Below are 27,791 nucleotides of genomic sequence, written 5' to 3' on the forward strand. Positions count from 1 at the left end.
CCCCCGCTCCACCCCCTCCACCGCAGCTTGCGTTAGGGGGCTTCACTAACTGTGCGCGGCCGGAAAGCTCTGCGTTTCAGCTGTTTGGTCCTGCCATCCTCCTGCTCTGACATCATGGGAGTGACTTGGTAGGGCCGCAGGGGACACTGTGGGGCTGGACTTGGGGTCGTGAAGGGCCCTCGGAGCCCGGAGTGCACCCTGGAGGAGTGTCGGGCTCGGGTCTGTCGTCCCTCGGGAGTTGAGCACCGTGTCTTCGGGTTGTGTGGGTGCGGGGACACCGTGAGGGAGGGCTGTGGAGTCTCCGGGCCTGGCTCCTTGGAGATGCGCCCCTTTCCTTCTGGGTTTTATCCTAGGAACCCATCAGTGGTTGGGTGCCTCCTTCCCGTTTTCTTGGCACATCTTCCCGCCGGTGAGGCCGGGGTTGGAACCTCAGGGTCGGGAAGAGGATGTGTGGGCTAGAACTCATCAGCAGGCAGGGCTAGGCAAAGAGGAGACAGTATCTTTTTTTAGGTTTGCACCCTGTCTCTCCTTCCAGCCACTAAATGTAGTTAGACCAGTCTATTTCAATTTCTAGCTTGCTCATTTTAAAGTCTTCGGTTTGGGGGTCAGGGGAGGGCTATTGGGAATGAGGAGATTTGAGTTTTAGGCACATCACTTCTTCAGGACCTGTTTTCTACATGATTTGTGTTGTTTCTGTGAACTTCTAAAATCTCTAACTCACTGTAAGTCAGGGTGATAGGGAAAGATATGCTCTTGGAGTCATTAGTTCCAAAATGCTAGATTTCAGAGCCTTTTTTTTTTTTTTTTTTTTTTTTTTTTTTTTTTTTTTTTAACAGCAGTAAGTGTAAGCATTTCCAATCAGAGAGGCCTGGAGGCCAGGCTATCTGAAGTCTGACTCTAGGCTTCCCGGGTCAGAGCCTGTGGAACCTCCTGTTGGCACAGGCTCTTGCCAGTTTGTCAGTGATTGCGTTTGTGTTTACTATATTTGACACCACCGGCCTCCTCTGATTCCCAGGGTAAGGGGGATGTGTGGGCGACGGGAATGGCAAGTGTGCAGCACGGAGGCTTGGAGTCCTGGAAGCCCTTCTTCTCTCGGTAGAGAAGGCAGACCGAGGGGAAGAGCTCTCTGTTAGGATCCTCGTCAACTTTTTCAGACTCCTCGCACTTCTCACCCCAGTAGCATCGTTTTAAGAATGTTCTTATGTTTCAAAATAAGGTACATCATCATCATTCCTTATTAGTACTTTTTTGAAGGAGAGTGGTGACAATTTTTAGCAACAATTAGGACTCCACCTTTATAGCTTCATTTGGTTGGTTGATTATCAAGTAATGTAGTGTCTCCCCGAATTCACTCACAAATGCCATCTTTTTGATTTTTACATAGCTAAGTACGTACATGTGCTAGTATTTGTTAATGTTTCCGTTTAAATCTATTAAAAGTATTTTAATTATGTCCCTAGGGAAGTAGTCTACTATAGGAGTTAAGGACACGGATAGAGCCAATTTGCCTGATTTTGAATCTTGGCTACACCACACCAAGCTGTGTGACCTTGTGCAAGTCAACCGCTCTGTATTTCAGTTTCCTCGTTTGTAATAAGGAGATAAATAATAGCACACCTAAGGCCATTGTGAGGATTCAAATAGTTTATTTATCTCAAGGCTTTTGGACACTGTCTGGCATATAGTTGGGGCTTGGGACTGTTACTAACCTACCACTCTAAAGAGGAAGCTAGTTTTACTTGCCATAGAAGGAAGTCTTTGAAATAACATCTTTTTGTTTCATTGTTTGGATTACATTCTTATTTAAGTGTAAATGGCCACGTGTGGCTTGTGGTTTACTGTACTGGCTACACACATTGGGAGTGTTAAGAGTTGGGATAAACATACCTCACGTTAAGGTTATCTCCTTGATATAGTCAGAACTGAAATAATTGTGAAGGAAACTCATTACGCGACAGTGTTGTCAAGGGTTGTCTATGTGTCTCCTAAAATCTTCTCTTGAATGTTGGTGCACCTGCCATGCTTAGGAAATTCTGGTGTGATAGGACGTTCACTGCGCTGTTGTGAGAGAATCACGAGATCTGTGTTCTTAGGGACTGTAGGTCTCTTATTTCCGCATCTTTAAAATAAAGGGGTCGCAGTAGGTGGTCTCTATGGTCCTGGTGAGCTGTGATTCCGTGGGAGATAGAATGGCTCAGCCAGTGCTCATGTCTCTGGATACTGACGATTTGATTCTCTCCCTTCCAGTGTGTCCCAGATGCCTGTGGCCGAGGGCAAGAGTGTCCAGCAGACCGTGGAGCTCCTCACCCGGAAATTGGAGATGCTTGGGGCAGAGAAGCAAGGAACATTTTGTGTAGACTGTGAGACCTATCACACGGCTGCTTCTACCCTTGGCAGCCAAGGTCAGTGAGATGTGTCTGCGGGATGGCTGCATCCTGGCTTGGAGTTGATAGACATTTATGTTCACTGATATCTTCTTCTAAGAGTGATATTCTTGAACATGTGGCAGATGTGTTTCTGAATTTATTCTTTTTTTTTTTTTTTAATACACACACACACACACACACACACACACTCACACACTAGTGGCCTGGTGCATGAAATTTGTGCACAGGTGTTCCTCAGCCCAGCATGCACCCTCTCCAATCTGTGATCCCTCGAAGGATGTCCTACTGCTGGTTTACAGGAATCGGTCCTAAACCTTCAGTCAGACATCCCTCTCACAATCTGGGACTGCTGGCTCCAGCCACTCACCTGCCTACCTGCTTGCCCCCAAATGCCCCCTGCCAGCCTGATTACCCCCAACTGCCCCCCTGCTGGCCTGCTCACTCCAAACTGTGCCCCCACCCCCGCTGTCCTGATCACCTCCAACTGACCCCCACTGATGGCCTACTCACCCCCACTGATGGGCCCCCTGCTGATCAGTTTACCACCAACAGCCCCTGCAGTTCCATCTTGGCCTGATCACTCTCCAGGGACCCAAGGTCCCAGCCCCTCCTATTTTTCTTTTTCTTTTTTCTTTTTCTTTTCCTTTTCCTTTTCCTTTTCCTTTTCCTTTTCCTTTTCCTTTTTCTTTTCCCTTTTCCTTTTTCTTTTTCTTTTTCAACGCCTCCTTCAGCGGAGGCCAGGGCCAGCTGGAAGCAAGTATCTAGGATTTATTTGTCTTTTATAATTGAAACTTTGTAACCTTGAGTGGAGGCCAGGGCCAGCCAGGGCTGGCAGAAAGCTTGGCTTCCTCCAATGCTGGGGGCAACCCAAGCCTCCTGCTCTCTCTAGCTCTGGGGCTACTGCCATTTTTGTTGGGATTTATTTATCTTCTATAATTGAAACTTTGTAGCTTTGAGCAGAAGCCAGGGCCAGCCAGGGCGGGTGGGAAGCTTGGCTTCCTCTATTGTTGGGGGAAACCCAAACCTGCTTGCTCTAGCTCGGTGGCCAGCCACCATCTTGGTTGGGTAAATTTGCACACTTGCTCCTGATTGGCTGGTGGGCATGGCTTAGTGTAGTGGAGTGATGGTTAATTTGCGTGATTCTCTTTTATTAGTGTAGATTTTAAACCATATATATATATATCTATATATATATCTATATATATATCTATATATATATATTTATCTATCTATCTATCTATCTTACTGATATTTTACAGAGAGGAAGGGAGAGGGATTGAGAGCCAGAAACACCAATGAGAGAGAAACATTGATCAGCTGCCGCAACCAAGGTACATTCCCTTGACCAGAATCAAACCTGGGACCCTGCCGTCCACAGGCTGATGTTCTATCCACTAGCCCACACGTGTCAAACACAAGGCCCGCGGGCCAAATCCTTGATAGCATGTGAGTTGGTTAACAGCACTGTTAAGGAAAAGATTGTTCCACTCATTTTAAATTCACATTTCTGGTTAACATTGTCAGTTTATGACTGTTCAGTAAACCATTCGGCCCGCGATTTAGGCTGGATTTTAGATTTTGGCCCCTTCTCTGATTGAGTTCGACACCCCTACTGACTAGCCAGACTGGTTTTGGCTAGTGTAGATTTTTTTTTTATATATATATTTTTATTGATTTAAGAGAGGAAGGGAGAGAGAGAGAGAGAAACATTAATGATGAGAGGGAATCATTGATTGGCTGCCTCCTGAAGCCTCCCCTCCCCCCACCGCTACTGGGGATCGAGCCCACAACCCAGGCATGTGCCCTTGACTGGAATCAAACCTGGGACCCTTCAGTCACCAGGCCAACACTCTAACCACTGAGCCAAACCAGGTAGGGCTTAATTCATTGTTTTTTGTTTTTTTTAAAATATATTTTATTGATGTTTTACAGAGAGGAAGAGAGAGGGATAGAAAGCTAGAAACATCGATGAGAGAGAAACATCGATCAGCTGCCTTCTGCACAGCCCCCACTGGGGTTGTGCCCGCAACCAGAGGACTTGCCCCTGACTGGAATCGAACCTGGGACTCCTCAGTCTGCAGGCCAATGCTCTATCCACTGAGCCACACCGGTGTCGGCAATTCATTAATTCTTGATCCTTCATCTTCGACCTGGCCCATGTTTTAGTCTTTTTGCACTTTGCATTTTTAAAGCAGTGCTTCTCGGAGGGTTGGTTACTAACTTCATCAAAATCATCTTGGCTACTTGTTAAAGATACAATTTCCTGGCTCTGCTTTCGGACTGACTGGTGTTGTGGGCCTCATAATCTCCATTTTAACGAGCCTCCCTTTATGCACTCTTAAGTTTGAGAAAGACTCCTTTAAGCTCAGATGTTTTTGTATGGGATTCTAGTAGAGTTTTAGAGTTTCTAGAATTGTTTGCAGAAAGGCTTCCTGTTTGCCACACCTGCACAGTGGCTTTGGCTGCCTTGTTAGCATAACCTTGACTGATGAATCACCTTTTGTATTAAATGTATTACAAGATGAGATGGCTGTGGATAGTGGTGGTGGTGATGGTAAGGAGGCGAAGAGGATCTTTGAATATGAGTTGGGGAATCTGGGTTCTGCAGTAACTTCCCCTTTGACAGTTCCATAGCACAGTGATTCAGAGTCTAGACATGGAATCAGGTAAATGAATCCTAGCTCTGCCACGTACTAACCACACATAGGTAAGTCCCACAACCTGCAGCCGTTTCTATGCTGGTAATTTTCCCATTTCCCCATAGATCCATTCCCTGGACTTCTCCTGCAAAGGCACTGGGGAAGATCAGAGGACAGGAGAAAGGGAGACCACAGTTTGTCTCTCCCTCAGGCAGTGTCTCTGGCTGTGTTCTTGGTTCTAGCTCCTGCTGGGCAGCCTTTGCTCATGGCTTTAATATCAGCACATCTCTATCCATTTCCTTCCAGGCTTAGGGATGATAATGGCTGATTGTGTTGCTAATTTTTGAATAACATCATCATTCCATGTGGTGTTTTAGTTTTTTATCCCCTGTATTTTGTTCCCTGTATTAAATCCCCGCCCCCACCACCACCACCTCACCCCCAATGAAACTGTCTGGTGAGAGTTCTGTTTTTGCACCCTAAAATTAAGTTTAGTATAGTACTTATTAAATTAAATAAGTTAATACATGCAAAGCACAAGAACTGAGGTTGTCATGTAATGAACCTTTTTTAAAAATATGTATATATTTATTGATTTTTTTACAGAGAGGAAGAGAGAGGGATAGAGAGTTAGAAACATCAATGACAGAGAATCATTAATTGGCTACCTCCTACACACCCCCTACTGGGAATGTGCCCGCAACTAAGGTACATGCCCTTGACCGGAACCGAACCTGGGACCTTTCAGTCCACAGGGCGACGCTCTATCCACTGAGCCAAACCAGTTTCAGCTGTAATGAACCTTTAATAAGCGGTAGCTAAGAGCTATACTGAGTTTCATCATTTGTAAAATTACAGTGTTAACCATTGTTTTGCCTTCAGTAGGAAGGACAAGAATCAAGAGATATAATGGTTATGAAAGCATTTGGAAAATAAAACATCCTATGTAATAAAAGCCTAATATGCTAAGTGTCCAGTCATCCGGTCACCTATTCAATCAACCAAAGCGTAATATGCTAATGATATGCCAAGGTGGCTCAACTGCTCGCTATGACATGGAATGACCACCAGGGGGGAAATCAACTCGTCAACCAGTTGCTATGATATGCATTGACCACCAGGGGACAGGCAGTCGACCCGTAGGTTAGCTTGCTGCTGGGGTCTGGCCGATTGGGACTAAGACAGGCTAGACATGCCCTGCATCCCTCTCAGCCCTGATAGTGCACTAGTGGGGTCTCTCGGCTTGGCCTGTGCCCTCTCATAATCTGGGACCCCTCGGGGGATGTTGGAGAGCCAGTTTCAGTTCGATCCCGCAGGTCAGGCTGAGGGACCCCACTGGTGCACAAATTCATGTACTGGGCCTCCGGTTTGTATATATATACAGACACACTACTTATATGAAATTACCTGGTGTGGGCTATTTTCTTCCTGATCAGACCTTTGTTTTTAAGGAACTACAGTCCAGTTAGAGAGAAATCATTCTTGACAGGTAGTTGGTAGAATGGAAAGAGCAATAAAGTTGAGGTCAGAAAGCCTAATTGGAATTCCAGCTTTGCTGCTTCCTGGCTTTGTGCCTTTAGATCTGCATTTCTCACACTGACCAGCATTTAGCATCACCTGGAGGGCTTGTTAACACAGGTCGCTGGGCCTCTCTCCCAGACTTTCTGACTCAGTAGGTCTGGGGTGGGTGGATAATTTGCATCTGTAACAAGCTTCCATGTGGTGGTGGTGGTGGTGGTGGTGGTGGTGGTCTGGGACCCATAATCCATTTGCCTTCTTCCATTTTTCATTTTGTTGACTTTCATAACATTTTTAAGACAGTAAGAATACTTGCAGACTCAAATGAATTATGTTATTACAGTGAGTTTGCACAAGAACATAATGACAGATCAACTTTGGATGTCTTTTTGAGGGTTGAAGTGTTTAAAGTGAATTTAGGAGGTGAAAGGCAGTCAGAAGGGATGTGCAGGGAAGTTTTTGCAGAACCTGTTGTGTTCAGCAAGTGGCAGCCAGGTCCCCACCCCCTTCTCTCTTTCATCATTACCTAGAATGTCAGTTTCACCCCAAATCCACAGGCCAGGCTGAGGGACACCACTGGTGCACACTCCATGTCCTGCCCTCTCTTTGTATCCTAGCTTCGGTCCTAAAGTTTTTAATCTATCCCTAGTGAGATTATTAGCTTCTTGAGGCCGAGGCTAAGTCCTCTACATGTATGCTTCTTAAACCCTAGGGCAATGTTGGGAATAATTTAAGTACTTAATAAATATAAGTATTTGAGATTGTGGCAGTTTATCCATTAACTCTTGTACTTATGAGGAAATATTCCTTTCCATTTGCCTTCTTCCATTTTCCACTTAACAAATACACACACACGCGCTTGTGTGCACGTGCACGTGCGCACACACACACACATACACACACACACACACACACACACACACACACACACACACCCTATATAATAAAAGCCTAATTTGCTAAGTGTGTTCTCTTGTCTGTTCAACCAATCAAAGCTAATGGTATGCTAAGGTTGCTCAACTGCTTGCTATGATATGCACTGACCATCAGGGGGCAGATAGTTGACCTGTTGATCAGTCGCTGTGACATGCACTGACCACCAGGGGGCAGACACTCTGGTAGGTTTGCTTGCTCCTTGGATTTGGCCAATCAGACTGAGCAAGACAGGCTGGACATGCCCTGGAGCCCTCCTGTGGTCCATTCCAGCTGGTCAACCTCCTGCTCCCTTCCCTGACCCCAATAGTGTGCTGGTGGGGTCCCTCATTCTGGCCTGCACCCTTTTGCAATCCAGGATTCCTCGGGGCATGTCGGAGAGCCAGTTTCAGCCTGATTCCACAGGCCAGGCCGAGGGACCCCACTGGTGCATGAATTTCACACACCGGGCCTCTAGTATATATAAATATATAACTTCGCTTCCTTCTTGCAGAAAATCTATAGTAATCAATGAGAAACTAGACCTTTGGATTTCAGATGCTGAGCTCTTTCTGCTGTCATGCATGCTAGCTTCCCAAGTTGGCTGATGGCTTAAAATTGTCCAAGGCTTCACCATTGCCTTTAGAATGGAGTCCAGGCTTCGTGAGCATGAAGACAAGATGTAGCACTGCTTGGCTGTGGTCTGTCTTCCTAGCCTCATGCTCAGATACTCCCCTTTGCTGTGTCTCTGGGGCCTCTTATATATCAAAGAGGGCGAGGCCAAGGAAGGTAGGAGTGGACAGAAGAGAGCATCTGCTTCATTTGGCATATTGAAATGCTGTTATTTCATCTTCCTTGTTATGTGACCTGTCCTATATAATAAAAGGTTAATATGCAAATTGTCCCCTCCACTGGAAGTTCAACCAGGTGGCGAGGCTGACTGCCAACTGCCCATAGCCCCTCCCCCTGCCGACCCTGGCCCTGATCACTCCCCCACCCCAATTGGCAAGGTCGACCTGCCAATATCCCTTGTCTCCTCCCCTTCTGCCCGCTGGGCCCATTAAGGTGGGTGGGCTGGACCCCACCCATACACCGGGCCTCTAGTCATACCTAATAATAGATGAACATGTAAATTGACCGTACTTCTGCTATGCCACCAGCCAATCAGGAATTGTATGCAAATTAACCCAACAAAGATGGTGGTTAAAATTTGCATACAGTCCTTAAGTGAGGGGGTGGGCGGGACACTTGTGCCATTGCCATAGCCATGACACAGTCATTCTGCCCCACCCAGTCTTCTCAGGGCCTCTGGGCAGTGTGGGAAGGCGGGGCTGGAGTGCAAAGAGGCCCCTCTAGACCCTGAGCCGAAAGGGCCTGGGCCGGAGCAGAAAGGCGGTGCTGGCACCCAGGAAAAGGACAGCCCATCTAGCACGAATCTTTGTGCATTGGGCTTCTAGTGATTGTATAAAAGACTACATGTAAAGTCTGAGAGTAAATCATCATCATTATCTATCTGTGACCCTGTCACTCACCTTAAAAATTCAACTGCTATTAACGCCGGCGAGTTCCCTGTGTGCCCCTCACCATTGTCTGTCAAGCGGGTACATTTTGTCACATGCTATTCTTCAGAACGGGCTGCCATCTGGCCTTGTTCCTGATTTGCCTCTAGTCTGGGGTTTGCTGACGAGATGTCAGTGCTGAGCAGGATCTCTGTCCCTGCAGGTCAGACCGGGAAGCTGATGTATGTGATGCACAATTCGGAACACCCTTTAAGCTGCTTTGCCCTCTTTGAGAACGGCCCTTGCCTTATCGCCGACACCAACTTCGACGTGCTCATGGTGAAGCTCAAGGGCTTCTTCCAGAACGCCAAGGCCAGCAAGATCGAGACCCGGGGCACCCGCTACCAGTACTGTGACTTCCTAGTGAAGGTGGGCACGGTCACAATGGGGCCCAGTGCCCGAGGCATCTCTGTGGAGGTAAGACCCTGGTGGCTTAGGAGCGGGATGTGCTGAAGGAGCTGCCCAGCAGAGGGCACTGCAGATTTCCACGTCCCTCTGAGTGCAAACCGGTGTTTATGCCGACCTGACTCCTGCACCTGCACCTTTTCCCCTGTCCATTGTCATTGGAGACTCTAGACCAGGATGGAAATTGGAAGCTGGGTTCACAGCAGGTAGAAAGCTTAGAAAGGCTGGCTTGCTGGAAAAGGGAAGGGATAACCAAGGGAGGCAGGCAAATTCTGTGAGGGACCAGTCATCCTTCACAAAAGGATTGGAGCCGACCAGGTCAACTTTCGGTGCAGTTAACTTTGGGAGGTGGGTGCACACCTCTCCTCAGTGTGCTGTAAGATGGGTCTCAAAAGTTGCGTAGCAAAGGTGTGCCTTTCCTTTCGCCACGCTATCCACTTTCCTGGTGGAAAGGGTACGTGTGATGATTTCATCGTTGAGGGATGGACTGAAAATGACAGAGGGAGTGTGACAGGCAGCTGGCTTTAGGACCAGTGGTAATCCACAATCTGCCCAGCACTGTGTGAGATTAAAAAAAAAATACGTAAGCTGCCGGGCCTGCTTTTTACAAAAGCAGGGCCGGAACACAGACCATTTTGAAGTCAGTCTGTGAGAAATGCTACAGATTGCTTGGGGACTCTGTGCCAGTGAGAGCACTGTGACTTGGATGTGAGCCTCCTTCAGGACCAGCATTTAAGGAGGGACTCAAATGAGGAGACATGGGGATGGCCAAGTCCTAAAAGGTGGCCCCAGCAGAGAATGGGGCATTAGTGTGTTACTGCTCTAAAACTCCAGGGTACTTGAGGGCCAAGGTTTCCTGGCCCTTTTCAGCTTGAGAGACACCTTGCATTTGTTGAGACCCACGGGGAACCCAGTGTTTATCTTCCACATTTCCAACTTTGTAGTACAAACGTAACCCCGCTGTTTCTGTGCTGTTTCTCCTTTTGGTTTCCAGTGATTTCCCCGGTGAGAAAGCTAAAGATGTGTGTCCTGTGGCCCCTGCTACATTGATCAGGAAATTATTTCTCAGGGTTGGAGCCCAGGCTGGGTGTACCTGGGAGTAATATTTGGTCTTGCAGAGACTTGTGAGCATATGTGTCCACTCTGCACCCTATCGATCCCCTATATGAGTATGAGTCAGGGACCCTGGGTTCTCACATGGAACCAGATACCGTGCTCGGCTTGAATATTTCCTGTGCAGGTGTGTGTCTTTGGCTTGGGGTTAGGGAAGATGGGAGCAAGGGTAGAAGGTGAAAGGGAAACAGAAGTCCTCATCCTTACCTGCATTCACCTCATTCTCTGTTCCTTTGGTCCCAGGTGGAATATGGCCCGTGTGTGGTAGCTAGTGACTGCTGGAGCCTGCTGCTCGAATTCCTACAGAGTTTTCTAGGCGGCCACACGCCAGGGGCTCCCGCAGTGTTTGGCAACAGACACGACACAGTCTACGGCCCCGCAGATACCATGGTCCAGTACATGGAACTCTTCAACAAGATTCGCAAGCAGCAGCAGGTGCCGGTGGCTGGGATTCGTTAGTGACTGGCAGCTGCATGGTTGAGCTCCGTCACTAAGGGACTCACAGGAGGAGCAGGTGCTACACCCTCAGGGCCCTGGGTCTCAGAAACCCAGGCTTCTCTCCTCCAGTTCCCAGCTGTGGCTTGTGTTCTGGGGCTCCAGACCCCCCTTCCCTGACCCTCACACACAGTCCCCTGACAGCTGTTTCACTCCCTGCCTTACTGGACTTGGCCTGTCCTCCAGGTCGGTAATTATGAAGAGTGGAGAAGCTTGGAGCTCTCTTGCTGTAGGGGCAGAGGTAGGACAGGGGTGTCCCTGCCTGGCCTTGGTGGAAAAGTCGTCTGAATCTCCAATTATTGTGGATTTGGCCTAGGCCAGAGGGCAGGCTCATTTTGTGTTTGGGCTGTGCTGCAATAAAGGACTCTTGCTCTGCTCAGGGATGTGCTTCACCTCCTAGAAGAGTAGGAGGCCAGCTTAGTTTATGGATGTCATTTTCTGACCCGTTTGCTGATGTGAATTGAGAGTTGACTTTTCTAGGGACTTGCCGGAGTCCTATGTAACAAAGAGAGCCTAGTAGAAGTGTAAGCTCTCTTTTAAGAGAACAATGGTGGTCAGATGGTCCAGGGCAGGTTTAACTCTACAAGGTCATCAGGAACTTGGGTTTTTTTAATCTCCCACCACTAGCCACCACTAGCTTGTTGTCCTTGTCTGCAAGGTCAAAGCAGACTCATCAGCTCTGTGTCCGCATTCCACTGGGGAAAGAGAGAACAAAGCAGTTTCTTTTATTAAGGATACGAATGACCTGGAGTTGCTTAAACCACTATGGCCACTGTTTGTTGAAAGGGACAGCAGGACATAGAGCCTCTTATTTGAGTAGTCATGTGCCCAGTTAAAACTCAGAGATCCTGTGACTCGAAGATGGAGAAAATGGTCTAGTTCATGGCCTCTGCTACACGGGGCTCAGTGGACATGCCCAGGAATGCTCTGGCTGTTATTTTGCAGTTAGTACTCCCTCTAGCAAAGCCAGTTGTTTATGAATTGGATTGGGATGGGGCTGATGCCAGAGTCCCTTTTGGTTTAGCTAGATTAGTTACACTAGGAAGTCAATTCCGAACCCCTTGCCTAAGGCTCAGTATCCAGGCCTCTCCAGTTCTCATGCACCCAGTTGATTCGATACACTGAGCTCTTTTTCATCTCATTTGCTTCTCCAACTGCTCATTTGATCAACATTGCCTGCCCACCCCACACCTGCTGCAGAAACGTCCAGTCAGGTTAACATTGACATATGCAGTTGGGGATGGTCTTAGGAAAGATGCTAATGTACATACTGCCACTCTGTCCTCAAGGATACTGTCCCTCTTTGAAGGCCCTAAGGAGAAATTGTTTACATATAGGGCTCTGCAGCAAGAATCTGTTAGTAGATCCTTTTAGCTTTGGCTGGCAGGAAGCTTGATTCAACTTCATAATTCGAGAACCTGTCCCCTGCATTTGTGCTCACTTCCCCCTGCTTTTCTGGTTTACTTTTGCTATATTGAAATTGAGGTATGTTTTAGATATGGTTTACACACAATAAAATGCACAGACCTTATGTTTTTGGCCTTCTGATTTATGTGCTGTCATCCAAATGTACCTACTTGTATTTTTCCATAGGCTGCCGCCAGTCTTTTATGAGCACACATTTGACCAGCTTTAAGTCCAGCTCAGGCTTTAAGAACTGCTAGTTTTGCTGGTGTTTGTCCTTTGTGTCAGTTAAAAAAATTTATCACTAAAAAAGGCGGGTAATGCAATACATTTTAACAAATATGCCTCCACTTGCAAAATTGCCAAAAATGGAACTATTAATGAGTGCGAAGGGCCCAAATGTTATCCATAGACTAGTTGTGTGAAGTTTAGATGGGTCTTGCAAGAGTAGTCTAGGAATATCAGTGTGTGAATTTTTGTAAGCTCCGGTTGATTGAAAATTAGAAGCAAATGTATAAATTTAAGGAAAAGGGGCATGGTTATCTTCATTTTACAAATGAAAAAAAACCTTAAACTTGGCTGCTAAATGGAGATGCCATATTTTTTGGGTTCAAATCTCGTGTTCTTCCTTCTACACTAGGCTGTCTTCTACCCAACTTCCTTTGCTTCCAAATGCATTACCCCTTTCCCCACTTGTAGCTACCCCCAAAAGAGCAGAAACTGGGAATTTCTAGGATCCTGCAAACAAGTCACCTTGGTGGCTACTTTTGCCAGAGCCACATAGAAATCTGTCAACCTTGACTCAGAGCTAGGCAGGGCAGCTGTGGGGCTCATCTAGTTCTCCTGTAAGATGGGAAAGCAGTGGCTTCCTAGACATAAGGCTGGAATCAGGACCAAACTTCACAACCAGGTCTCCTAGCAACCAACCTGTGTCAGTGTGACACTGGACCTCTGTGGTGCCAGATGATTCCAAATGGAATGTGGAAAACATTGTTACATTAACACATGTCTTACTCTAATGTGATTAGAGAAAACTATAACTAGCTCTTTATCCCTTAGGGTGAGGGTAAGTTTTTTTAGAAGAGAACTATTAAGTTATAATACAGATGATACTGGCAAATGGCAAAGCTGTAGAGGCAGAGGGCAAATGCTGGAATTTGGGGAGACACTATGCTTTATTTAGTGTTTGGTCCATTTCTTGTATCCATTGAGGGTTCCTGCTGTGCTGTTCTGATTCACTGTACCTTGTTCCTGTACTGCCTCCTGCTTGCTTTCATTGGATCTTGTGTAGCAAGTAGTCACATTTCCCCAACCTCTATTGGTGTCACTGTTCCACTGAAGAAAATAACTAAAAACTGACCATTCCTTCCCACCAGTGGGTTCAGTATTCATTTTTGAGGCTTCAGTATGAGGAAGTGAAATTTCTATCTCAAAATCCTAGCAGGTAATAGAAACTCCCAGTTAAGCATGTCTTCCAGGTTTTGAAAGTTGAGGCTCTTAAAGTATAAGATAGGAAGGTCTATAGTTTGAACATTTTGAAGACATTCACAGAAGATCTGGAGTCATGCAGGACTGATGTATATGTGTGGCCTTTTGTAACTCGCAGTACTGCCTGTCTCTCCCCACAGCCTCCCTTCCCATATCTGCTGCTGTTTGAGTGCTTTGGGCTGCAGGCCCTGGTTACAGTTGCCATATGGAGTGGCTGAAACCAGTTGTATTACAAGTTGGGGGTTCTCTCAGGGGTTGGTGTCTTTGGCCTTAGAGCAGTCACTTCCTGGGGTGGACTTTCCCCAAGGGGAGTTTCTGTCCTTCAGTCTCTTGGGTTAGAAGGGACCCTTTAGGTCAGCTAGCTTGACCTTCAGTATCATACCTTTAACACCATCCCTCCCACATGTCATGCAGCCTTGACTTTGCCACATATAGGGAAATCCTTTTCATCTGTATCTCTGTATTTCACTGGTTTTCTCATTAACTCTTAAGACAAAAACACAACAAAACATATTTGCCCTTTCCCTAGCAGATTATGGAGATTGTATTGTGCTTAATGAGGAATTTGTTATTAGATGGTGCCGGAGTATGCATGAACTATGACCCTAAAATAGGGGTTCTAACATTACTGCATGTCATCAACCCCCAAGGGGAGCCTCAAGAGGCCTAAGATGTCCTAAAACTGGAGACTGTTTTGTATAGGTGCACAGTTTTGGGGGGATAGATTTATAGGGTTCACTAGAGTATCTCCAGAGATCGTGATCCAAAAAATGAATCTCTGAGGGGAGACAGCAGGAAGACAAAAATAAAGCAGGCGTGACAAATATCCAACTGGCTTATTGGGAGCAAGACCTTGCCCTGCCTTTTGGACACCTTATCTGGGATCCTCTCCATGGAATTTCCTCCTTCATGTTGTAGTCCTTCAGGCCTTTCATTCAGTTTCTGGGAAGCTGGGCTGCTCCTTCATAAACATAGACAGAACCTTGTAGAAATGAGTGGGAGAAATTTGTATGAAGCAATCTTGATAGCAGGTTTTCTTAGTGGCCCCCCCAGTTACTCTTCCATTATGACACACTCGATGAGATCTGGAAATTATTGTTATGATGGAATTTGGCATAATGTGTATATATATATATATATATTTTCATAAGGTGATTGATGGCAGAGAAATAGTTCCTAGTGTCTGTGATGAAATTAGCAGGTTAAAAAAATTCTTGGAACTATTATGACAAAGAATCCTAATTCTCTTTTATTCTCTGTTTCATTTCCCAGCACGTTTCTGTCCCATCAGATGGCACTGACCTGTTTTTAAGGGTAGAAATCTTTTGTCACGTAGGAAAGGCAAGGCTAGGGATTAGATGTGACAGTTGTTCTGAGGCAGCCTATTAATGGGAAGAGACCAAGTGTGAGAGACAGATGGCTGGGTGCTAGCCATAGTACTCTAATTTGCCTCAATCAGGATGGTCTTTTTGGGTCTCATCTGTAAAGTGGGGTGATTCCAACTCTCCATATTTCATCGGCTCCTTGCGAGGTTCAATGGAGAATAGAAGAGTTCTTCGTCAGGAAGGAGATGCTGTCTCTCTTCTGCTCTTGCATCTTTTAATGGTGCTGAAGGTATTGGCGTTTGGTGAGGATGTTTAAGGTGGGAAGTTGTGAGGTCATTGCTGTTCAGTGACAGGTTAAAATTCTCCAGTGGAAAGAGTTATATTAGAGAACAAGCAGTGTAGAGAGGGTTCAAAGAATATATTCAGCATATAGGTTTTTGTATTTTTTTGTAACCAGATCAGTTAACACAGTTGTATGGACCGTTTGTATGGACCATCTCATATTAAGCTTTGATACATTTTTATTTTTTTATTTTTTTAAAAAAATTAACCAAGTGGGCAAAGTTTGGTGATTGCCCTGTTCGTCTAAGGATTCGTGGTCTTTTTTTCTTTCTTTTTTATAATATATTTTATTGATTTTTTTTACAGAGAGGTAGGGAAAGGGATAGAGAGTCAGAAAGATCGATGAGAGAGAAATATTGATCAGCTGCCTCCTGCACACCCCCTACTGGGGATGTACCCGCAACCTAGGTACATGCCCTTGACCGGAATCAAACCTGGGATCTTTCAGTTTGTAGGCGGACTCTCTAGCCACTGAGCCAAACTGGTTAGGGCTGGAAATATGTTTTTAATATTCATAGTGATAACATTTTACTTATTTTTCTTTAACCTAAAGAAAAAGGGGTTGGGCTTAAAAAAAAAAGAAGTGGGTTAGAAACTGTATCTTTTTTAAAAATATATATTTTATTGATTTTTAAACATTGATCAGCTGCCTCTTGCACACCTCCTACTGGGGATGTGCTCGTAACCAAGGTATATGCCTTTGACTGGAATTGAACCTGGGACCCTTCATTCCGCAAGCTGACGCTCTATCCACTGAGCCAAACCAGTGAGGGCAACAACTGTATCTTTTAATCTTTTATTGAAGCAAATCTATTCCTATTTCCCCTCAGCTCCCAAGCCTTTGTTGTGGCTGTCTCTGAATGTTTTTTTTTTGTTTTTTTTTAATGCCATGTGTATCATGATTGCATTTGTAATCAGTTGTGTCTTTAAACAAAGTTCAGTGTTCCTGTTCTATTTTCCATTCCTCATTTATGAACTACCTAAGCTCTTAACTCTGAAGCTACAATAAAATCTTTTGTTAACTATCCTGCATAGTTGTTTCATATTTGAATTATCGAAAATAGCCTTCTTATTCTGTGTTCATCTTACACATAGTTCTTAAATGTTTTGGTCTTAGGACTCCTAGGTGTTCTTAGACATTATTGAATACCCCCAAAGAGCTTTTGTTTATATAGGTTATATCTATTGATATTTACCATCATAAATTTTTAAAAATATATGTTTTATTGATTTTTCACAGAGAGGAAGAGAGATAGATAGATACAATAGAAACATCGATGAGAGAGAATCATCGACCAGCAGCCTCCTGCACAGCCCCCACTGGGGATGTGCCCGCAACCAATGTACATGCCCTTGACTGGAATCGAACCCGGGACCCTTCCGTCTGCAGGCCGACGCTCTATCCACTGAGCCAAATCAGTTTCGGCTCATCAAAAAAATTTATAGTGAAAAAATATTTAATTCATTTAAAGGCAACACTAAACTTATTGCATGTTAACATAAATAAAATATTTAATGAAAAATAACTATTTAAAAAATTTAGTGAGAAGAGTGCCTGCAGTTAGCCAGAGGGATAGAAGCCTGGGTCCCAGGTGCCTTCGGCTGGCCAGAGGAGGGAACCCTGAGTCCTGAGTGTGAGGACAAGGCAGAGGTGGTTAGGGGCAATTAGGCTACCAGGGGGCAGTTAGGGACAATCAGGTTGGCAGGCAGAGGGGTTAGGGCCAATCAGGCAGGCAAGCAGGTGAGTAATTAGGAGCCAACGGTTCCTGATTGTGAAAGGCATGTCTGATAGCCGGTTTAGGCCCAATTCCACAGGTATCAGGCCTAAACTGGCAGTCGGACATCCCCCCAGAGGACCCACATTGGAGAGGGTACAGGCTGGACTGAGGACCCTCCCCCCCTGCATGAATTTCATGCATCAGGCCTCTAGTATTAATATTTTCAGACATGGCTGGTTTTTCTCCGTGGGTAGAGTTGCAGCCTGCTCACTGAAGGGTCCTGGGTTCAATTCCCGGTTTAGGACATGTACCTGGCTGGAGGGGCACAGCACATGGAGTGGCAACCAGTGGATGTGTCTCTCTCACATCGATGTTTTTCTCTTTCTTTTCCCTTCTCCTCTCAAAAGCAATAGGGAAGAAAAGGGACCTCTGGTGAAATTAACAACAACAAAATCTTTTCAGGTAATTGTGGAAATTCTTTGATTCTACATCACAATTCCACTAAAGGTTAGTTGCAATGTGGAATCTCAAACTCAGTGAATTTTTTGTGCTCATATATTAGCATTCATTGGTTTATTTTGCACTTGGAAGGGATCTTTTTACCAAGGTGTGGTTGGTGCATTGGTCATTTGGAAAATACTGCTAATCTTATGAATTTTGACACACATTTCACAGTACAGTATCAAAAAGTTATATTTGTTAATATCACAACCACTCTCACCAGAAAATCCCTGGGTAGCTGTTAAGCTCACAGTGATGGATACAAGTGTTCAAAAATTCTAAGTTTTGTTTGAGGGCATGAGTTTTATCCTTGCTAAAACATGCTTGTCAGGCTCACTGTTTTGTTTTGTTTTGTTTTGTTGACAAAATATCTGTCAGAGCCCTAAGGCTGAATTACTTTAGTTTATCCGTTAGCTGTTCTTTCAAGGAAAACTGGTATTCCACGAAGAAAGTTGCTAATTCAGTTCAAAATTCAGAGAAATTGTACAAGTGCTTTTCTTCAAGAAAATGATTGTGCTTATGTAAGGAAATGCCTTCTGCATACATCCATTGAGTAGAATTATTGAAAAGAACTGTACTTAAATAAAACAATAATTTTTAGTGCTTCACCAAGGATTTCCTTGAGTAGAACAGGTATTTTTTTTCCTTGTGATTGGGTGGCAAGAATAAAAACCTTTATTGCTAGAACAATTTAATGCCATTGCTTTGCTTTGTGTTAAGGCAGTAACAATTTTATCTGTCCTTTTTTCTTTTCTTTATTGATTAAGGTATTACATATGTGTCCTTATCCTCCCATTACCCCTCCCCCATGCCTCACCCCCCTGGTGTCTGTATCCATTGGTTATGCTTACCTGTCATTACTTTTGGTATATCATCAGTACAAATGTCATCACATTAACAAGGGCAAATAATATCTCAAATATTATTATGAAAATAGTTTTGATCTTAGACCACCTCCACACCCAAAAGGGTATCAGGGATCCCAAGGGCCCCAGAGGCCATACTTTGAGGAACACTGATGTAATAATAATGCTCACAGCACTGAGAATCTTTACCTGCTGGAGATTGCTATTCTTAGGGTAAGTACCTCTTCCTTCAGATGTCTTAGGTATCTTTCCAATCCTTCACCCAACAAAAGCACCTAGTATGCATCAGGCTCTTTGTTAGGGAATTAACAAAGAATAAGATACAATCTTTATTCTCCAAGAGTTTTCTTGGGCAGTTTGGGGACCAAAGGCAGAAAATAAGTAAGGAACTATAATGTAAGATAAGAATTTCTTAAAAAGAATAATGTTAAAGGTGATAGACAACAAAGGGAATGCTGAACTGTATATCTAACTTTGAACTCGAGCCACGTGACAAAATCCTCACCAAATCAATCAGTCGCCAGGTCCTTTCTTCCATCAAATCTCTTAAAAATGTCCAAGTTAATTGCCTTTGGAAATGTGTCACACATAATTGAGCTTGGCTCCAGGCATTGTAGTTTTATGCTTGGACATGCAGTGCTGTTTCCCTTTAGCCTTCATGCTTCTCTATTTCATATTTACAAGTGTGTAGCCTTGTGCCAGTGTAGCTGATAACGCATGCTTTTTTCCTTGTCCTCATCTTTAAATATAAGCTTTTACCTGCTTTAGTCATGCGTTGGGTGATGTAACAGTGTTGGTTTTACTTGGGGTGCCGTCGCCACTCACAAGTTATATGTGGACAATGTACCCAAAGGCTGCTGGGGAAAGACCTTTTCTCAGACAGAAGGCTTGTAAGAGCCGCCGTTCTGTTTCCCTATGGTCTCCATCCCCACGATCTGCAGAACGTTCGTCTTCAGTGAACGGAGTGAAACTTCCTTGAGGGGATTTCCATAAAAAGCTGAATCCCGCCTCGGTCATCAATGACAAAAGTCAGACACGTGTTCTCCCGTCCGGAAGCCAGCAGTAACTTTTACCGAAGGCGCTGTCTCAGGAAACCCCCCTGCTCAGAACAAACAACCCTGTTAAAACTTAAGTCTTTTAACAGAAAAAAAAATAAAAGCATAGACGGGAGAGTGAGAAAGGCTTTTCCCTCCGTGGCGGTGATGAGGGATGTTAAAGAAGCTCCAAAAAGTGCGGGGAACTCATATTCCTTTCCCCGTTCCTCGGCTGAAGGGCTGGGAGAAGGGCAAGGGAGAGTCTGGCCCTTTAAGGAGGAGGGACGGACCGAAGACTCGGTACCTTAAGAGTCTCTTTGTCTGGAAACCTCCTTATTTACCCCTCTTGTGCTTCAATCAAACTTCGGTTCCTAGCGTCCCGCCACGCCGCCGCCCCTCACGCGGGGCTCAGTTGGCCTTCGGTCCCGGCTGACCCTAAACTTTGCGCCCGCGGCGCGAACCCTGCGAGCCGACGCCTTCGCCGGGGTCTGGGCCCAGCGCTGCGCCGTTGGCGCAATGCAGGGGCCGGGGGCGGGGCTCCGGCGCGCGGACCAATAGGCGGGGAGGGGGCGGGGCCGAGCGCGGTTGTCTCGCCCCGGTGACAGCTCGCGCGTGCAGACGATGGCGGTAAATAGAGGGGGGGGCCGGTGGAGGAAGGGGTGGAGGTGGTGGGGAGGCGGCCGAGGGGGGGGGTAGCTCCAGGGGGTGGGGGAGACGGGGGCCGGGGCGGCCAGGGAGCCCATTCCAAGACTCGGAGGCGGGGACAGGAGTCTCCGGCTCACTGGCCCTCCCCTTTAAAGAAGCAAAATCCTCACGCCGGGTGAGGGGCGACAAAGGCGGCGCGCGCCTCGCGGGCGGGAGGAGCGGCGGCGGGGGCGGGGCCGCGGCGCCGGCGGCCGGAGCGCCCGGGGCGGGGGCCGGCGGGAGGCGGGAGACCGGAGACCGCGGTCCGGTCCGGGCGCGCCGGCGCTGGGTTTAGGCGGGGTGGGCGACGGCTGGGTTTGGGTCCGAGCCTTGAGGAGGAGAGAGGAAGGCTGGCTTGAGGGGCGGTTGCGGGGAACGGGTCTGAGAATGACATGAGGATTGAAGGGAGTGAGGGTTAGACGAAGGCGGGAGAAAAGCCAGCCTGGGAGGCAGGAGGAGGCAGGAACCGGGGAGGGTGTTAGGGAAGCCGGGCGAGGAGTGAGGCTGGAAGACCGCGTCTGGGAGAGCCGCCCCGGGGTTAAGGTGCAGGAGCAGAGCTCCGCGGGGGTTGGTGGTGGGGCGATGGGCACTGAGGTTGGAGTTGGGAGTGGGCGGCAGGGAGAGGCAGAGCTGGGGTGATAGTTGGGCGCAGAGGAGAGAGAGGGAGTGATTAAGAGCCAGACGTGACGAGGGTGTGAACTAGTGCAGGGCGGGATGAGCTGAAGGACTGGGACCGGCGGTGGGCGGGAACTGCGAGGGTCTGAGAAAGGTAACGGGTCAGTGGCGGGCGATGGGTGCACATTCTTGAAAGTGAAAGAGGGGGACTGAAACACTGGACTGGTCCCAGGTGGAGTTAGGACTGAGAGCGTATTGGGATGGTGCAGGGCCATAGAGATGAGAGCCAGGACGTTTATAGGACAACTCGGGGACCAGAAAAGCCGAAAGGAAAGAGAGGACGGGTGTAAGAAGTGATGGCGGTGTGGGACAGGGTAACTGCGGAATTGTGGTCATGGATGAGGTTCAGCAAGAGCCGAGGTAAACGTAGTGAAGAGGAGAGATGGGGCTGAGAGCAGAGGGTGAGAGGAGCCAGGCAGAGGCGGCCCGGGGTTTAAATGGTGAGAAGGGGAGTAAGGGAAGAGCACAGGGTTCAGGAAAAGCAGAGGAACCCTGATGGATGCAGAGCTGGGGTGTAGTGCAGAGGCGGGGAAGCAAATGTGCATGTTGTGGGGAGATAGTCCAGAAGGTCTGCATGGGTCAGGGCACAGATGCCCTAGTGAAGGACCAAGTGTAGGGAGCCTTTGGTCCAGAAGAGGAGGCACCATGGTGAGTGAAGAGACCAGAGACAGGGGTACAAACTAAGTGGAGTGGGGAGGAATTCTTTGTTGAGAAGAGGCCGTGTTGAAACTGTCTGGAGTCCTTTTGTCCATAAAAGTAGGAAATTTCAGAAACGTCTTTCTCTCTTCAAGGGATTTTGAATCTGCTTCTGCCTTTCATTGTTTTTAATTTGACTTTTATGTCCACTTGGAAGAGATGAGACTCGTTTTGATTTGATATTGTTCTTGTCTGAATGATAAAGCATCAACTCGCTGCCGAAAACCTCTGCATTTCACTGGGGTTGTGATCTCGGGAAAACGGGGCGCATTTTTTTTTTTTTTTTTTAAACAGGGTGGCTGTGCCTGTGTGGTGTGACAGTGCTGTGTTGTTGCTGACAAGCCCTGGGCCAGCAGAGTGCTTTATCCACGGTATTTTCATTGCCAGTGGAGAGCCCGCTGTTAGTGAGATAAAGATGAAGATCTTTTTGTTTTGACAAATAGCCAGATTTCTACCTCTCTGTGCTTGGTGGCTGGAGAATACAGAAAAATCATTTCAGAAAGAGGCAAATGACCGACTAGGGAAGTTTGCTGAGGAAGAGATTAAATCAGGGCTATGAAGGCTTTGAGTTCCTGAGCTGCTTTTAGCTTTGTGTGGGACATTTCAAAGGATGGGAGGAGGCATCCATTTAGCAAAATGAAATAAAGACAGGGAGATTTGTAGAGTAGTAAAGGATTTTGGAATAGGACTTCTTTTTTAGGTTAAATAATGAATTTGTGAGTAGTTTTTGTCATGGAGAAAACCTCTAATATGATGCAAACTGGAGCCTTGGACAGCTCACTACTCTCCTATTTTGTAGGTGTGACTAAAGAAAGCCAATATTGATATTAACTTTACAGAAGATTTTATTTTTAAGACACTTTGGGAAATTAAAGGAAGATAAGAATTTGAGACAAAATTTAGGTTATTTTTACTATTGGATGATTTTTAGTCTGAAGGTCTTACATTTAGCTAAGACTACGAATGATTATACTTAACGGTGCTAAAGGATAGAATAGAATTTACTTTAAAAAATGCAAACTGTTCTTGAGAATCTTATTTGAGGATATTTCATTAGTATACATTGAGATACACAAAGATATTTTTTTTTCAAAGGCAGGTAAATTCTTTGGAGTACTACCATTTTGTGGGTGTTTGTGTAAAAGCAAAGATTAGGTTAAAGGCATTTGTAATAGCAAAGATTTGATTTTGATTTGTGGATATTAGAAACATTGGTTGTTAATATATATAAATAACTTAGAATCTTAAATCTTTCTGAATTCAGCTGCTAACTGTATTCATGGATTGTGGATTCTGTTAAGCAGGTGTTCAAGGTGACTAGATTGATTTAGCACTTTAACAGGATTTTTAAAAATTACTATTTTTGCTGCTAAATTTCAAGAAGATTAATCTTAAATATTAACTTTCAAGCTGAAGAGTAACTTTGATATGAGGTGTGTGTTTCTGTGAGATGTGTGTGAGAATTTCTTTCTTTATAGATGTGTTGGGCTGGAGTTACTAGTAAAATGGTATTGCCATTTTAATAATGTAATTGTTTTATACTGTGTTCTCACATAAATTATTTTAGACTTAATAATATTGGTAAAGAAGAAGATATAAGGTGTAAGAACCACCAAGGAGAAGATTCTGGCTCAGTCCTGTCTTTTGTTTCTGTCTGCTGCCATAGTGTGCTAAATCATCAATTCTCTGTGAATGGTTATTTCTTACTTCACACTCCTACAACTGAAAATGGATCATCTTTTAGTTCAGCTGATACTATTTATCAGTAATAATTCTGGTGATAAATTAAAGCTTTATTTTCATTTGTTCATCAAGTAGAATTCTATTCAAGTTAACTTTATTTTGTTTATAATCATATTTGCTAAGCAAAAACTTTTAAGTTTATATTTTCAGATTTGAGTAAGTAGGTTATACATTTAATTATGTCTTTCTGGTTAATTGTAGATCCTTTGGATGGGACGAAAACTTGAAAGGACCTCTAGTTTATCCAGCAACTTCAGTCAATATCCCACTTAAATCAACCCAGGTAGATAAAGATTTATGCTATTTTTATAAATCTTCAGAGGTAATGTGGCAACCTTTGTAGATAACCTTTTCCAGCATTTAATTATATTCTTTATAAGGAGAGTCTGCTTTCTATCTAACCAGCACACACTTAAAACTATATTTACATTTGTTCTCTTGTCTCATTCTCAATTTTTGAGTGAAAATATCTGCTTATTAAAGTATTAAGAAGATGCTAGTTCTTCATAAACTTAATAATACCGTAGTAGCTGCTATCTTTAGTGTTTTTGTATCAGACATGGTTGTAAACTCTTTACAGATTATAACTGGTTTACTCCTCACATCAGTCCTATGAGATTGGCACTATTCCTGTTCCCATTTGCAGGTGAAGAAATAGAGGCTCCTTGAGATTAAGTGATTTGCCCAAGGTTATACTCAGATAATCTTTTAGTACAAGTAACATTTGGAGTTTTTCTTTTGCCAAGTAGTAACTAAATGATACATTTAATCTTTTTTTCTTCTTCAATAGTTCCTAAGGGAGATTTCTACCAAGTGGTGGGGGATAGGATTCCAATGTTGGCATGTTGCTGGCAAAGTGTGTGCTCTCATTCATTGTGCTTTGTCTCTTCTTGACTGCTGTGAAGTTATCCTTTACCATGCCCTTATCCAGATTACACAGTACTGGTTTATTTTAATCCCTTAATGTGTCTTGTTTGCCAATCCTTAAATTATCCCTTTGGTTCTGTTATTAACTGTTTCTCAGTTCCTTTCTAGATGGGGAACCTGAGACAAACACCCTAAGGGTTATATCTAATGCAAAGATTACATCAAGATTCTAACATACTCCTAATTTTTCATTATATAAAAAGACTAATAGCATTGCAGATTAATGATGATTTTTTTTAGCTAGAAAAGGGTCCTGGACCTGTTATATATCGTACAGGTTTGTAGACTCTTGCTGACATTTTACTATCTTCTGTTTGTTTGCCGGTATAAATAATGTACTAAGTACATTTATACATGCTTTAATTTGGTTAAGTAAATTGATGCATTCATTTTTATAAAATTAAGACTTTATTATTTTTTAATCTTCACCCAAGTATATATTTATTGATTTTTTTTTTCTTTTTGGAGAGAAACATGAATGTGAGAGAAAACATCAATTAGTTGCCTTCTGTACGTGCCCTGACCAGGGATCGAACCTGCAACCTAGAAGTGAGCCCTGACTGGGAATCATTCCCGCAACCTTTTTTGGTGTGTGGGACAATGATGCTCCAATCACCTGAGCCACCCAGTCAAGGCAAAACTTTAGGTTCACAGAAAATTGAGGGGAAGATATAGAGATTTACTTGTTATTTACCCTCTGCCCACACACATGCACAGCCACCCCCATTATCAGCATCCCCCACCTAGTGGTTCATTTAGTACAAATGATCCATTCTTTTAAAAAGATACTTAGCCTTAGCTGGTGTGGTTTAGTGGATAGAGCATCAGCCTGTGGACTGAAGGGTCCTGGGTTTGATCCGGTCAAGGGCATGTACCTTGGTTGCGGGCAAATCTTCAGTAGGGGGTGTGCAGGAGGCAGCCCATCAATGATTCTCTCATCATTGATGTTTCTATCTCTTCCTTTCCCTTTCTCTCTGAAATCAATAAAATAAAATAAATAAATAAAATAAATAAATAAAAAGATACCTAATAATTAGCATGAATAATTTTAACTGGTTAAAACTTGACAACCCTATTAGGGAAAATCTGTCGTTAATAACTTGATTGTTTTGGGTGACTTAAAAAAATTTTTTTAAAATGTTTTAGACATACAGAAAAGTTACAAAACTGGAACATGGAACTTCTATATACCCTTATTTAAAATCATCAGTTGTTTTTGTTTTATTATTTTATCTCACTTGAGTATTTCTAAACTAGTAAATTTAAAAAGGAAATGGATATGAAGGCCTTAATATTTAAAAGAGAGGGGAAAATGTCTTGAGTGTATCAGCAAGCAGGTACTGGTATGTATTTTATTTTAGTCAAGCATGTGAAGCAAAAGAATCAGAGTGGGTTTTCTGCTATTATGATTTGTTTTCTTCTATTCGGAAAAACATTCTTTTACCTATGAATGATGAGTTTGTAGGCCCTTCCCACATCAATAAAAACTGTGTCACGATGTACCTCTCTGTTGGGGGCCTGGCAGGTGTGCTCACACATGAGTGGGTCCTCAGGATATACTAAGTATTGATGGTGTGTGGGAGGTTATTATGTGAAAACAGAAGCCACAGAATTGTTCAACACTATGCCTAAGGTATATTCTATAGATCCTTTTGTAGCTTTAGGAGATGGAAAAGATCTAAGTGGAAAATGTATAAGACCATTGGTTGTAATTATACTGATAGGTTTGCCTTATGGTAAGGGAATGAATATAAAAATATTGTGACATTCTATTATCTCCCCCCAAATAACCTACATTTGGGGAGTCTTTTCAGTTGTCATATAAGGAGATTTAATTGACCCCCATCTCCACTGCCACCTTCCAACTCATTCTCAGTCTTTATTATTAAAATGGTAGCTTGTCCTTTTGGTAAAGGTATGTCCTGCAGAATGAGCCCTGTCTGGTTTTAGTGAAAAGATTATTAGCTGTACTCTGTCAGATGTAAATTACAGCACTTGTAAGCCTTTTTTTCCTTTCTCCCACTTTAAGTGATCATCAAACTGATGAAATATACCTTCTTATTACAGTTGATTGTCATAATTAAAAACACTTTGCTTTCATAAAGGTGATAAAATTACAAATTATTTGGAAAGCATTCTTCCCAGTCAGGCATTATTGTTTCTTAGGCATGGTCAGTTTTTAAAGACTATAACACTGTTCCTTTGCCATTTACATGTTAATAGAAGCCTGAAAAGTAAGGCGCTCTTCTGAAATGTTCGGGGTTGTTTTTATTATGTGTCATGTTGTAAACAGCATTCTGTGACAGGTACTTTCTCTCTTTGTCTTCTACTGAGCTAATTAGTAATTTACACTCTATAGCATCTCTTCCAGCCTCCCTGTGTGAAAACGCCTGCTACTCTGTGCCTTCCGTGCAGCGTGGCTGGCAAGTGATTGGGGGCAGATGTTGGTTAGCATATCAGAAAGATTAAGGCTAAAATCTATTTTTGTGTTTTTAATAAATGCAGGCTTTTGGATATGTCCCTTCCCTGCCCCTTCCCCTCCCCCATATTTAAGTAGGAATGTTATGACCTCCTGTAATCCAGAGCAGCAGTCCTTGATTCAACTTTGAACTTTTCTATTCTGTCCCCACACACACCTTGTGGGATGTGGGGAGGATTAGCAGAACAGTTTGGCGTGGTTTGCAGCCCAGAAAGCTGATCTTCAGTCGTCCCTCCCATTGTCACAATACAGAGCTTCTTGTCATTGTCTTTATAACCCAACCGTCCTTCTTTGGCTGGGCCTGGTAAGTGAGGGGTGGCAGGGCAGCACTGTTGCTATGAGTTAGGAAAGTACTTTTATAGAACACTCGTATTCCTCCAGAGGCATGCCAGGCCCTGCTTTGTATCAGCTTTTTCAAAATGCAGCCCAGAGTGACTGAAAGATAATTTATTGCTTGGCTTTAGCACTCTGTCACATTGGTGTTCTGCTCTTTCCTGCCCCCTGGCCTATCTCTTCCAGTCTCTGCCACATGAGAAAGGTGATGTGTAGTATCCGTCATGTGCTCATTTGGATAGGCTTCGTGGGCATATTAAAGTAGCAAAACTTTGACTTTGGAAAAAGTTGTAAGGATCGGTTTGTTTAGTGAGGAATATAATTTTAATTGAGAATTAAAGGAATGGTAGAAATGGGTTTAGTGATTTATTAGTTTTGAGCCAGAACCTTTCTAGTGTGCTAGATAATTTGTGGTACTTATTTTTTCAGTTATAGATGCTAACTTATCAGGATAATAAGGTCAGAGTCCCTGTTAGAATTAATTAGGGTCCTCCCGACAAAAAATTGTTGCCTGGAGATAGCCACAAAGAAAATCAGGTGAGAAAGTG

General features: G+C 44.4%; 2 protein-coding genes across 3 annotated transcripts in view; both read left to right on the forward strand.

Annotated features, from left to right (window-relative positions):
- The first annotated feature begins 7 nt into the window (after positions 1 to 7).
- On the forward strand, positions 8 to 11,408 carry MED20 (mediator complex subunit 20). Of its 2 annotated transcripts, none has more exons than XM_036413698.2 (4): positions 8 to 128; positions 2,248 to 2,402; positions 9,179 to 9,432; positions 10,777 to 11,408. In XM_036413698.2, the coding sequence occupies exons 1-4, from the start codon at positions 115 to 117 to the stop codon at positions 10,990 to 10,992; spliced, it is 639 nt and encodes a 212-aa protein (XP_036269591.1). In that variant the 5' UTR covers positions 8 to 114; the 3' UTR covers positions 10,993 to 11,408. The 2 variants fall into 2 exon arrangements, with proteins under 2 accessions (XP_036269591.1, XP_045429028.1); XM_045573072.1 differs by lacking the exon at positions 8 to 128 and adding an exon at positions 1,179 to 1,216.
- A 12,321-nt stretch (positions 11,409 to 23,729) lies between these two features.
- USP49 (ubiquitin specific peptidase 49) overlaps positions 23,730 to 27,791 on the forward strand; it is a 57,525-nt gene continuing 53,463 nt past the window's right edge. The window contains exon 1 of the mRNA XM_036413678.2: positions 23,730 to 23,787. The gene's annotated coding sequence lies outside the window, so the exon portion shown is untranslated. The remainder of the gene's footprint in view (positions 23,788 to 27,791) is intronic.

The sequence above is a fragment of the Pipistrellus kuhlii genome, unplaced genomic scaffold (assembly GCF_014108245.1).
Source record: "Pipistrellus kuhlii isolate mPipKuh1 unplaced genomic scaffold, mPipKuh1.p scaffold_m20_p_5, whole genome shotgun sequence".
Classification (NCBI taxonomy): domain Eukaryota; kingdom Metazoa; phylum Chordata; class Mammalia; order Chiroptera; family Vespertilionidae; genus Pipistrellus; species Pipistrellus kuhlii.

What these genes read in the sequence shown, in the direction of transcription:
- MED20 (XM_045573072.1), top strand. Translation starts at nt 1,194, where the DNA reads ATGTTCTTATGTTTCAAAATAAG. An exon ending in TTCTACCCTTGGCAGCCAAG is followed by an intron (nt 2,403 to 9,178) that starts GTCAGTGAGATG and finishes CTGTCCCTGCAG; the next exon opens with GTCAGACCGGGAAGCTGATG. An exon ending in CCCGAGGCATCTCTGTGGAG is followed by an intron (nt 9,433 to 10,776) that starts GTAAGACCCTGG and finishes CTTTGGTCCCAG; the next exon opens with GTGGAATATGGCCCGTGTGT.